The following is an 11,911-nucleotide window of genomic DNA, read 5'->3' as shown; positions in this document are numbered from 1 at the left end:
GCACGCTTGTGTATCTTGCATCCATGTATCTCCTGAGTGCAGGAGCTAATTTGTGGGCTGCTCATTTTCCCTGTAATGATATTGCAAGAGGACAGTAAAGGCTTTGGTAGCAGATTACTGTCTAGTGTGGCCTCGTTAATAAGGAAACCTTGGAGCAACACAGAGTTCTGATGCTATAAGCTTTTGACTATGACGGCGTTTGGGAGGTTTGGGCTTTTGGCTCCTCAGCAAACAAAACCCAGATGACGATACTTCCAGGATGGTGAGTTACTGGCTTTGAAATTTCCCAGAGTTGATGCCGGAACTAAAATAAATGGCGTTTTGTTATTTATAGGTTTTGTTTCTGTTTAGTCAAACTCAAATGACTTTTCAAAACTTTTAAAGCTCATCAATTTCACATAACAAAGCATAGCTGCTCAGGAAACCTATTACAGGGTCAAATTAATATTTTTTTAATAAACAATGCTAACTTTAGTTTTATCAGGACAACTGCAATGTTTGAAAACTAATTTGGATGTCATGCAAAAATGTTTTTGCATGTTTAAAGCTGTATATTTGAATTAGGAAAGTTTAAAAGGAACATTGTCTAATGTAAAGATTTGAAATAAAAACATACTCCCTTTAAATATATAAAAATGGACAAAAATCTTGAGCATTAAGAAAATTTTAAATTGCGTTTTAATGTACATATATCTCTGTTAAACTCAAATTTTGTCCAAAGAATTAAAAAAATTGGCTTTAATAATTGAAGGGGCCACATTTATCCATAATACAATACAATGTCTTGGAAATTATACTTAAAATAGTCTTATTTTATACTTAAAATAGTGTATGTGTATATATATATAATATGCTATTATTATTGCCCTCGTTGAAAATCAAATCATGGTGGTCCACAATGTTTTTCAAAAGTGTTCACAGCGTTTCCAGATTTGGGTGTAAACCATAAACATGCATTAATTTTAATAGGATATTATCTTTTATAAAATAGACAAACACAAAGCAGCAAATAACGACATATTGATCAGTGTGTGAATGTTGCTCCCGTGTAAAATAAAGCACTTTGACTATAATTACATTGTATTAAAACTTTATTCTTTCTTTTTTGCAAAAAAAAAAAATTATTTGTGTTTGGTTTCCCAGCCAAATGGTCAGTGAATAAATAAACAGTATCCACCTGTGTAACACTTCAAACCTGCCAAAACGTTTAATTCAGGCTGGACACGGAGAGCAGTAATCAGAAAAGCAGCCAAAAGGTGTTTTTTTTGTTGTTTTTTTATGTATTAGGTGTAAGGTTCTGCATAAATAAAAACAAAAAACTGAAGATTTTAATTGATTGATTGAGATGTTGTGACTTTATAAGGCTGAATTTAAGCAACACTGAAATAAAAAGTGGGCCTAAAGTCCTCTGTGGTAATAGGATAAAATAAAAATAAAAAGCAAAAACAGAAGAAATCCGTAAAGGGGTGAATAAAACAGATCACTTCGGCAGAGCTGGGGAAAGAAACAGAGTGAGGAATACTTTCTATAGAACAAAAAGACAGAGTTAATGTAGTTTATGGCAGGGATGGCTCCATCGATGTCTTTATTAATTATGTTTCCGTGATTGTCCAAAAACAATGAGCCATTGTTTTTAAAATAACAAATTCCTCAGATTTAATGCCTGCTGTTTTATTTTTGTATTTTTCCCTCAGTGAAACAGAGACGAGGTATATTTTCTAACAAATGACGGCTCTGTTTTGACATAAAACTCGGCTGTGAAGATGATCTTCTCTTGTCTCTCTGCTTGAATTTCATGGATTTATATCAGCAGATAGATGCAGTTGCGGTGACAAGATATTCACACAGTAATCTGATCTGTTTCAGACAAGCTCATTGATCACCTAGATTAGATCAGAGACTAAATAAAGAAAAAAAACTTCAACTGCGAACATTTTCAGGGTAGCAACTTAGGATGACAGAAAAAGACATTCTGTGCTTTTATTAAGAAGAATTGTATTCTTCTATCCATCCTCTGTTTTTTATTTTTCATCTAAGCTGCACGTAACCCCAGACTTGAGGTGAGAGAGCTCATCTGACAAGAATCAGCATCGCCCACATGGACCAGCCTCCTTACCAGGCGCCACCCTTCGAGGTGGATGTGGACCTCGGGTTTGCGCTCTTCTTCCTCTTCCTGCTGTGTTTCTTTCTCCTGGTGACGGTGGTGCGCTGCGCCCAGACGGTGGTGGATCCTTACGGCTCCATCTCCACCTCTACCTACCAGGAGGAGCAGATCACCTGAGGCAATGAGGAAGTCCTATTTCAACTCTGACGGGAGATTTGTGGGGAAAAACTCTGCAGCAATGACCTTTACTTTCAAACTCCACCAGCTGGAATATTTATTTTTTTTTTTTCCAGTTTTGTGAGAATAAGACACAGAGCACCAACTGAAGGACAAAGAGCCACAACTTAACTTACAGAAGTTATAAAACGTCATATATCCTGTTGTATTTGTGAATTTATAGTCCAAGTTTTTATTAATGACTCATGAATGGGTTTGTAATATCAGATGCATCGAAGTTTCTGAGGATTAAGGGAGTTAACGCCCTAAAAGGTTAGTTTCCATGTGCCGTTTTCTGAGAAGGTTAAAGAAAGTCTCTCATGTTTATACATTTTTAAAGCCAATAGTTTCCACAAGAGTCAGAATTAAATTACACACTAGTAAGACATAACATAATAATTACTTCTGCTAAAGCGTATTTTGGACTTGATTGCTATACTTCTTAAAGAGGCCACAAATCACACAAGAATAATTTTTATTCAGCCCTCTATCAGGAAACCAGTGCAACTGAATGTGGTCATGCCATATATCTTGCTAAAGCAAGTTGACTATTGTTCTCTAGTTTCTTAGGATTTCAAATATCAAATTAAAATGGCAAATTCTCCAGTACAGTAAATTTTCTCAACTGTAGTTTTATCTCAAGTTGCTAACTGGAAATATAACTTTTTCCAGCTTCTAGATCATTTGGCCCTGATCAGCAGAGCATTAAGAAATTTTTAAATTGCATTTTAATGTACATTTATGTCCATTAATCTCAAATTTTGTCCAAAGAATTTTAAAAATTGGCTTTAATAATTAATCATCACTGTGTAAAATCCTGGAAATCTAATAGCGGACAGTTTCAGTATTTAAAAGAAGGAATTTTAAGTTTTTTAGTCACATAATTCATCTGGAATGCCCCTTAAAGTTGAAATATTTGACTTGGCTGATAGATGATGTCTCTCCAACCTTGTTTCAAGATCTAATATATATATATAGTAGAGGTTGCTGCAATAAATTGATGTCTTGTGTATTGTTTTTAGTCAGATGTATATTTTTTATTTTCCTTAAAGTTTATATTTTGTTCTTATGTCTGCAAGCTGTTAGTGTTAACTCTTGAAAACCAAAGTTTCATTGGTCATATAGCTTTTTTTCTTATAGCATAGGTGTGATCATAGATGATAAACCTTCTTTCAATGAGATTGTGCCTAAACTAAAAATCTAAACTGAGTTTATTTTCCGGACACAAATCAGAGATTACGTTATCTCAATAAGATTCTTTATATGTTGCACTAATGGAGCTCCATACAGAAAGACGGTTTTGGAAAAATTTTTGTTTTTGTCAGTCAGTCATGTTGAAGTCGCTTGTCTTATTACTGTATGATTTTGAAACTAAACAAATGTGTCATTGATTGAAAGTAAACACTAGATCTGCTTTTCTACCAGCTGATGGCGGTGTCGTACCGTTTTGTTCTATATCACACCCATAACCCACAGAAACAAGGAAGAAGACCAACAACAACGGAGGTATCCAAAGTGGGGCTTTGTTAAATTCTTGTGTAAAATCTAAACAGCTGATTGCTTTTCCTCAACCCTTTGATTTTTAAGGGTTACTGTCGATTGCGTTAGCTTCATTGCTAGCATCAACGGTTAAAAGTACCTGCAACGACAAAAAAAAGGAAAAAAACAAAAAAACAAACAAAAAAACGTATTTGCTTGTGTGTGTCTTTTAAAGACCTTTGTCTTTCGAGGTGGATTGCTTGAACACATGAAAGGTAAGTGTGGTATTATGTCTAACCTATTGCACGTTTAGTCACTTTGTAATAGTTTAAGTTGAAAATAGAAACGCCTCGCTTTGCTTTACAAGTAAGCTAAAGCTAACAATGAAGCAACTCCTGAGCTTACGGTGAAGATTTCACTAAATCCTCTTCATGCTTCAGTCCATGTGAAGCATTACACAACTTATCGATTATTTTTGTTCAAATTAACCGACTCCAAACTTTATTATTTTGAATTTTTAATGGTATTGTCCGAGTGATGTGTACGGGTTTACTAAACAAGAATGTTGGTTGACAAAATACTGGACAGACGTAGCTGTTGTGAAAACAAAGCACATCCTCTAGTCTATAACTGACTTCTTGGGGATCTAAGGGACAGAACACAATAAAGCCCTGGTTTTACCATTTAAATGTGCCATTTAGTGTAAAAATGCACAGAACAAATTACATTGTTTGGACTTATACACAGATGAAGCCAAAAGTGAGAATCCATGTGCTGTTTTTATAAGATTTTAGTGCAAAAGTAGCAACCAGATACAGCTAAACAGATTTTATTAATTGACAGTTTTACAGAGACGTGGAAAAATTGTTAATTTTACACAAATCTGTAAAATGATCTGATCTGGAGCCTCCAGATTTTTTAACACAGCAAAGGAGGGAAGACTTCAGCTATGAGTTGCTTCCCATTAGGTTTATAAAGCTATCAAACCAGATTAAAGTTCATTATTCTATAATAAAAAAAGGATAGACAAATGGAAAAACATTTGAGGCAGTCTTTACTGGAACAAACAACCCAAGAAAACTACACAAGGCCAGACTGCTCTAATTGCACGACAGAATAATTTTAAATATTTTTTGTTTTGGAAAGGTTCACAGGGGAGAGATTCTCTTAGAAACCATAGAAGGACAATTTAGGTTTGCAAAGTTGCTTATTTACTTTGAACCATCTGAGGCGACGTCCACAGGAGAGATATTTTTTTGCAATCCACAGACAAGCACAGTAGTGGAGGAGTGATGATGTTTTTAGTCACCGAATCAAGAGTAAACATTTAAAAACAAATATCAACTATGGTAAAGTTTTTAACATTTCTACTGGTTCATCATTTTTATGGGGTTTGGACAAAACGTAGCTTAATCCCTAACTTTTGTATTGTTTTCCGGTATTTTCAATATATATTGTGAGGTAAAAAAAAATACCATATTTAGGTAAGATTCACCAGCTTTAGGACTGCTTAAGAAAATGCTCGTATTCATATTAATGAATCCAGAAAAGACCTTAAAGCTGATTATATCAAGATTTGTTGCTAACCTTGTTTTTAAATTGTGCAAGATCCTCAAAACCCCTCCCTGATACTGGAATTTGCTGTAAAAGAGGACATTTATTTATATTCAATCTACGCCTTTTACAGCAGCTTTTAGCAATTTCTTCTGTCTAAAATATTATGACAATGTTAATATACCTGGAAATACCAAAAAGAGAGGTTTTAAGTTTTATTGGATCTTCTTCAGAGTAGTCACAGGATTGTGTGAATTCAGGAAAAGAAATGTGGCTAAAAGAAAGCTTGAGAATAAGTTAAAAACATATATATTTTTCGCCTATTATTATTACATCCCTTCCTTTGTTTTGCATGCTATGTTTGCAGTAGCAATGGAGGTGGATAAGCTCAAGACGAAAACAAAGAAGCTTTCGAGGTCGAGGAGGAGGAGGAAACAACACAAGAGAAAAACGAATCCTGACAAAGAAAGAGGTAATCGCCGTTAATGCACGTTAGTATGCAAGTATGACTTGGACTGAAAATGATTGGACTGAGAAAATTTTTGTGATTTATACTGGCTGAAGCTTTTAACCTGAACTTGCCTTCTTGGTAGAAAATAAGCCTGATTCTCCATGGGAGTCCGTTCCCTCCACACACGAGACACCCAGCAAGGCAACGAAGTTTGAAAATGGCTGCGACTCCCTCACTCTCATAAAAGACGCAGTTGTAGTTTTGACTAAACTGCCCGAATATAAAATCGGCGCGCTGAGACCCCCGACGCCTCCGCAGTTCTACAGCGAAGACGAATCCTTCAGCAGCTCGGATTCGGACACACAGTGGGAATCAGAGGAGGATTCCAGCGATTCGGATTTCTGGGTCATAAACAGCAAACTCAAATATTCAAATTCCTCCAATTGTGACTTGATAAGGATGCCTACAACCAGTCACAACTGTAACGGTAAGATCAACAATAAAACTGCAAGGACGTTACGTCTCTCCCAAGTTAAAATAAATACTGCAATATGCTGAAGGACTTCAACATTTGGTGTCTTGTATTTTCCTGGCCGTGGTAAAAAATAACCCTCCTGTGTCAGCAGGTATCTCCCTTTGCTCACGTGACAAGATCCGCCCCGACTTACCCGAAGAAGAAATTAATGTTGACATGATGGTTATTGCTCGTAGAAGACCTATGAGGTGGCAGCGTGGTAAAATAGTCGAAATAATTACAAAAGGTAAGATGCAAAAAAAAAAATCCTGATTGACACTCTGAGGGTAAACGTGCAAAAAAGGGTTTGGATAGTTCAATATTTACTGGTAAATTTTAGACCTTTTTCATAAAGATGGAATAATAAAATGAAAATACGTAAATCTTACATCACAGTAGCTTAATCTCACTGAAAAAATTTATAATATGGTGCATCCACTTATTTTTGAGTGCTGTGGAGTTATTCCTAATTATCTTTAATTTCACTAATTTGCCTACAAAATACACAAGTTTGTATCCATTGTATGTAGTATTACCAATCTCTACTTAATTTAGAATATACTTGGCATCAAAAACACAGGTAATATGTTTCTTTAAAATATAATTCTAAGTTATGAAAGCAGTTAGGGGTTTAATTAAGCAAATTTTTTCTCATAGAGTACCGTCTGTTTTACATTTATCTGCAAACTTTAGTGAAAACACAAGTAAAAAAAACTCCCAAAAGCTGTAATGACCAGCCACGCATATCTGTTAAAAAAAAACATAAAAATACTTTTCTTTTTATGGACATTGAGACATGTGACCAAAAAAGCGCTTGTGTTCAGCGTTGCTGGGGTTTTTTAAGGATCGTCGTGCCAACAACCCTTACAGGGACTTGACTGTAGGATATTGCCAGGGTTTCATATAACCCCGTTGACCTCAGTAGTGATTTCTATTTCCCTATCAGGATGATTGTTCCTGATTAAAATTTATAAACCTGATGCTTCAAGCGTAAGTGTCACATAAGAGGTTGTTCCCTGATCTTTGGTCATGCCTTTATTTGTAAATCTCTCTTGATCTAAAATGAAACCAACTACAGTCACATTCACTAAATTAAAATATACGTCCCAATGAGTTTCAGCTGTCAGATTATAAGTAATTATTGAAAGTAACAACCTTTAAGCAAGTATTAAACATACCTTTAATTTAAAATAGATTTTTTAATTGTCTGTTGTAATATTCTAATTTTAAATGTCATGTTCTTTTTAGTTGTTGGAAAATCACCATAACTAACAGAAACGAAGGCTTTCAATCATCCATCTGTGTGTAATTAATCTAATGTTTTTGAAAACAAATGGGCTTTTCAATAATGTTCAAATTTATTAAATAGTCTGGGTTTTCTTGCATCACTGTTCATTTTTCTAACATGACACTTCTTTTTGAAATCCCCAAAATCTTTAGTCAATGAACTCCAAATCTATAACTTTACAACTCTATCAGACAGCAAAATGTAAAAAAAAAAAAAAAGAAAAGAAAGGGGAAAAAAAAGCAAGCTTCAGACATTTTTGAGATGCAGTCGAGCAGAAAGATGTTTGATGTGTGTTGATGAACTGATCAGTTTATTACTTTTCTCTCCTAACAGACGATGGGCGGTTGAAGTACAAAGTGAGCTTTGAAGATAAGGGGACGTGCCTCGTATCCGGACACCACATTGCTTTTGACAGCAGGCCCAAGGTGGAGCAGCTGTACATCGGCGCCCGAGTGGTGGTCCGGTGTCAAAATAATAAGTACCGGTTCCGACCAGGAATACTGGCTGAGCTGCCCAGCAGAAAAAATCAATTCAGGTGTGTATTTTTAAATAGAGAAAAAATGTAAACGATATGTGGCTTCACCTTTAAAAATGTGACAGTAATTCTTGTCTGTTTGACTCGTTTGTTTTGATTTTTAGGTTTTTGATGTTCATGGATGACCATACACCAGTTTATGTCGGACTTCCTTTGTTTCACATGGTGTGCAGACCTTGTAAGTTCACAGCAACAAATACTGAGGTTCTCTGAGAAAGCAAAATGCTTTGTCACATTATCCAAAACATCCTTTGTTTTTATGTATTTTATATTTTAGTGTAAGATACTTGTGTGACTTGTATCTTCATATTTCTGTTTTTTTTTTTTTTGATTTATGAAGAATATATTGCAACATTTGTATGCACAATATTAACATTGCATAAGATGCATTAATCGCTTGCTAACACATCTCAAACGTCATTAGTTTCCTCTTTGCATGCCAAGAACAGATTGAACCTGTTCTTTCATTGTAGTATTTACACCGTGTTCCAAATTATTACGCAAGTGATATTTTCTCAGATTTTCTTAAATGGTCAATGCAAATGATGGTCAGTATAATTTTCAAGTCATGAACTATTACAGTATAAATCAAATTTTACTAAACAAAGCTCCCCATGAGAACAGTATTATTATTTTTTTTTTCAAAAATAAAAAACTCAAAATGCACTGTTCCAAATTATTATGCACAGCAGATTTCTAAACATTTTATGGATTATATAGACGTGCAAACGGTCATTCTTTGAATGTGCAGAATTAAATGGTCACATGTACAAAAATCAAAAGCTATTTCAATCAAAATAACAGACCGAGTTACATGTTAACATAGGATCCCTTCTTTGGTATCACCTACACAATTCTTGCATCCATTGAACTTGTGAGTTTGTGGAGTTTCTGCTTGAATTTCTTTGCAGGATGTCAGAATACCTTCCCAGAGCTGCTGTTTTGATATGAACTGCATTCCACCCTCAAATCTTCTGCTTGAGGAAACTCCAAAGGATCTCAATAGGGTTGAGGTCAGAGGTCAGAGGAGGATGGTGACCACACCATGAGTTTCTCCCCTTTTACTCCCATAGCAGCCAATGACAGTGATATTCCTTGCAGCATGAGATGGTGTATTCTCATGCATAAAGGTGATTTTGCTACGGAAGGTACGGCTCTTCTTTTTGAACCATGACAGAAAGTGATCAGTCAGAAAGTCCATATATTTGCTGAGGTCATTTTCACACCTTCAGGGACTCTAAAGGGCCCAACCAATGATTCTCTCCCCATGATTTCAGTCCAAAAAATGACTCCACCACCTCCTTGCTGACGTCAGAGCCACGTTGGGACGTGGTGGCCATCCACCACCAATCCATTACTGCGTCTATCTGGACCATCCATGGTTGCACAGCAGTCATCAGTGAACAAGTCTGTTTGAAAATTAATCTTCATGTACGGCTGGGCCCACTGGGACCGGTTCTGCTTGTGAGCTCTGGTTAGTGTCGGTTAGGTTCATGCACCGCGAGCCTCTGGAGGATCCTCCACCTTGAGGTTCCAGAGGCACCAGCAGCTTCAAATAACTGTTTGCTGCGTTGTAAGGGCATTTTCACAGCTGCTCTCTTAATCCGATAAATTTGTCTTACAGAAACCTTCCTCATTATGACTTTATCTGTACAAACCCATCTTTGTTCTGAATCCGCCACAAATCTCTTCACAGTACGATAACGCCTCGGTTTTTGTTAAATATCTAATGTTTTCATACCTTGTCATACAGCACTTCACTATCTGATGATTTGCGTCAGCAGAGATCCTTTCTCATATTGCTTGAAACCTGTGGCCTGCTTAATAATGTGGAACATCCTTCTTAAGTAGATTTCCTTTAATTGAGCTCACCAGACAAACTAATCAACCAGCTCTCTGAAGTTAATTATGGTGATTCAAAGAGCCCTGATACACAATACCATCTATAAATTTATTAGCACAACAAAAAATGTAATCTTTATGACACATAAATCCAATTTGCATAATAATTTGGAACATGGTGTAAGTTTACTTCCTTATCTACTTCAGACGAATCTGTTCATACAGTATCAGACTTTAATCTTTTGCTCTTTTCTCAACAGTGGAAGATGTTTTGGACGATGTTCCTGACGGAGCGCACAAATGTTTTATGAGACAGTACCTTAAAGACTGGCCGTACCCTCACTTAAACAAGTACAGAGCTGGACAGAGCTTTAATGTGGAGCTTAATGGAGTCATGCAGATGTGTGAGGTTGTTGTAATCGATTGTAGCCTAATGCAAGTTGTTTTTCAGGTTAGTGTTTCTTCTTTTGCTTTTTGTTTTTTACATGTCTTTAAACAGTTTTGCGTTCAAGACTTTATCTGTGAAGGATTTATTTTTCAGTCTTTTCTTGGAGTTTGTAAAGAAAATACTTTTAATTTTACCTCCCCTACCTTACATTTAAACATATGGAAAATGTTGAAGTATCTGTATCGTTTCTGGTTCCTAACCAATGAGGATCAGATTTTTTTTTTAGTGGCGTGTTCACCTGTCTTTCCAATCTTGCAAAATGACAGAAAAATGGACATCATGTCAGGAAGTGAAGTGTTATTAAACATTCTTAGAAACTCAAATCAACTCAAAGTAAAATACATTCAAAATGAGATGAAATTAAAATTTTAATATTTACTTTTTATACATCCTTACCTCAGCACTAGTTTTTTTTATTATTTAAAATAACAAGAGTAAGCACAAAACTATATTGGTATCTTACATCAATTTCTTTAACTTTGTGTTCCTAACATTTTTTTTATTTTATTATTTTTCAGGAAAATCAGCGAAGGGAGTGGATCTTCAGAGGCTCTGTGCGACTGGAACACATTGCCAGACTGTGGGAAGAGAGGAACAAGCTAGAGTCCAAGGATGACTCTGACTCTGATTAATTCATAGATGCAGGTATATGTAAAATAGATGTAGAAATGATAAATACAAATTCCTAAGAGGGACGTGTCCTTTTTGTTTGTTTTGTTTTTTCTTTTCAACCTAAATGAAATTTATGTTAAAAGACTGAAAAGAGACTACCCAAGCAAACCCTTCCCCTGATCTTCATGACGATAAATGAATTTAATTTTCCCCGCTCCCTAATTCTACAAATGTGCTTATATTAATTAAACTGAAATGCAAAACAGTCCCATAGATTCCAGAGTATGTTTTCGGAGCTGAAATAAGGTGCCTGGAACTTTTAAGGCAATTTTTGATGATATGATCATCTAGAGATCTCATCTGGACACAATATTCATGGCAGCATGAATTTAAAATGTAATGTGAATATTTCCAAAAACAGCTGAATTTGTTCCGTGAGCGAGTGAAAAGGCTTATGGCCCTTCAGAAAGCTGGATGGCAGTGTGCAGCAATGTGTGGGAGTTCTGCATTACTCTGCTTGATGCAGTTGAAAAATCTTCGCTAACTTTTTTTTGTTTGTTTTTCATTTTTAAACATTATTGTACCTTCATACTGGAAGCCAGGCATTGCCTACTGTTGTGATGCAAATCTGCCAGCTGGGTAACAAGTTTTTTTTTAAATTTTTGATTTGATACTTAATGTAGAAACCAGTTTCACTCAATCTTCTCTTCAACAGCTGGTGAAATCTTTTTTTTTTTCCTGTGCTGTAACAATACGCATCATTTCAGACTGCTTTGCTTTCCGTTTATCTATTCTGTTGATGACCTTTGACACTCTGACCTTTTTTCTTGTGATGTTTGAGTCTTAGTTTCTCCAAAAACTGGAGGAT

At 35.6% G+C, this 11,911-nt stretch overlaps 1 protein-coding gene across 5 annotated transcripts; it reads left to right on the top strand.

The window, feature by feature from the left end:
- The first annotated feature begins 3,699 nt into the window (after positions 1-3,699).
- Positions 3,700-11,309, top strand: LOC122843439 (histone-lysine N-methyltransferase SETDB1-B-like). 5 transcript variants are annotated; one of them, XM_044138180.1, is made up of 9 exons: positions 3,700-3,826; positions 3,908-4,074; positions 5,721-5,825; positions 5,947-6,291; positions 6,431-6,565; positions 7,940-8,141; positions 8,246-8,319; positions 10,244-10,434; positions 10,950-11,309. In XM_044138180.1, exons 2-9 carry the CDS (start codon positions 4,068-4,070, stop codon positions 11,061-11,063), a joined length of 1,173 nt encoding a protein of 390 aa, XP_043994115.1. In that variant the 5' UTR covers positions 3,700-3,826; positions 3,908-4,067; the 3' UTR covers positions 11,064-11,309. The 5 variants fall into 5 exon arrangements, with proteins under 5 accessions (XP_043994115.1, XP_043994118.1, XP_043994116.1 ...); XM_044138183.1 differs by lacking the exon at positions 3,908-4,074 and having other exon boundaries at positions 5,724-5,825; XM_044138181.1 differs by having other exon boundaries at positions 3,700-4,074; positions 5,724-5,825.
- Positions 11,310-11,911: the final 602 nt, after the last annotated feature.

This window comes from Gambusia affinis, linkage group LG14, assembly GCF_019740435.1.
Source record: "Gambusia affinis linkage group LG14, SWU_Gaff_1.0, whole genome shotgun sequence".
NCBI lineage: Eukaryota > Metazoa > Chordata > Actinopteri > Cyprinodontiformes > Poeciliidae > Gambusia > Gambusia affinis.
Note: the sequence above shows the minus strand (reverse complement) of the source record. Positions and strands in the feature narration are given on the sequence as shown.

Excerpts from the sequence above, each read along its gene's own strand:
- LOC122843439 (XM_044138180.1), top strand. Across the intron at positions 5,826-5,946 it reads GAATCCTGACAAAGAAAGAG|AAAATAAGCCTGATTCTCCA; the intron begins GTAATCGCCGTT and ends CCTTCTTGGTAG. Across the intron at positions 6,292-6,430 it reads AACCAGTCACAACTGTAACG|GTATCTCCCTTTGCTCACGT; the intron begins GTAAGATCAACA and ends CTGTGTCAGCAG.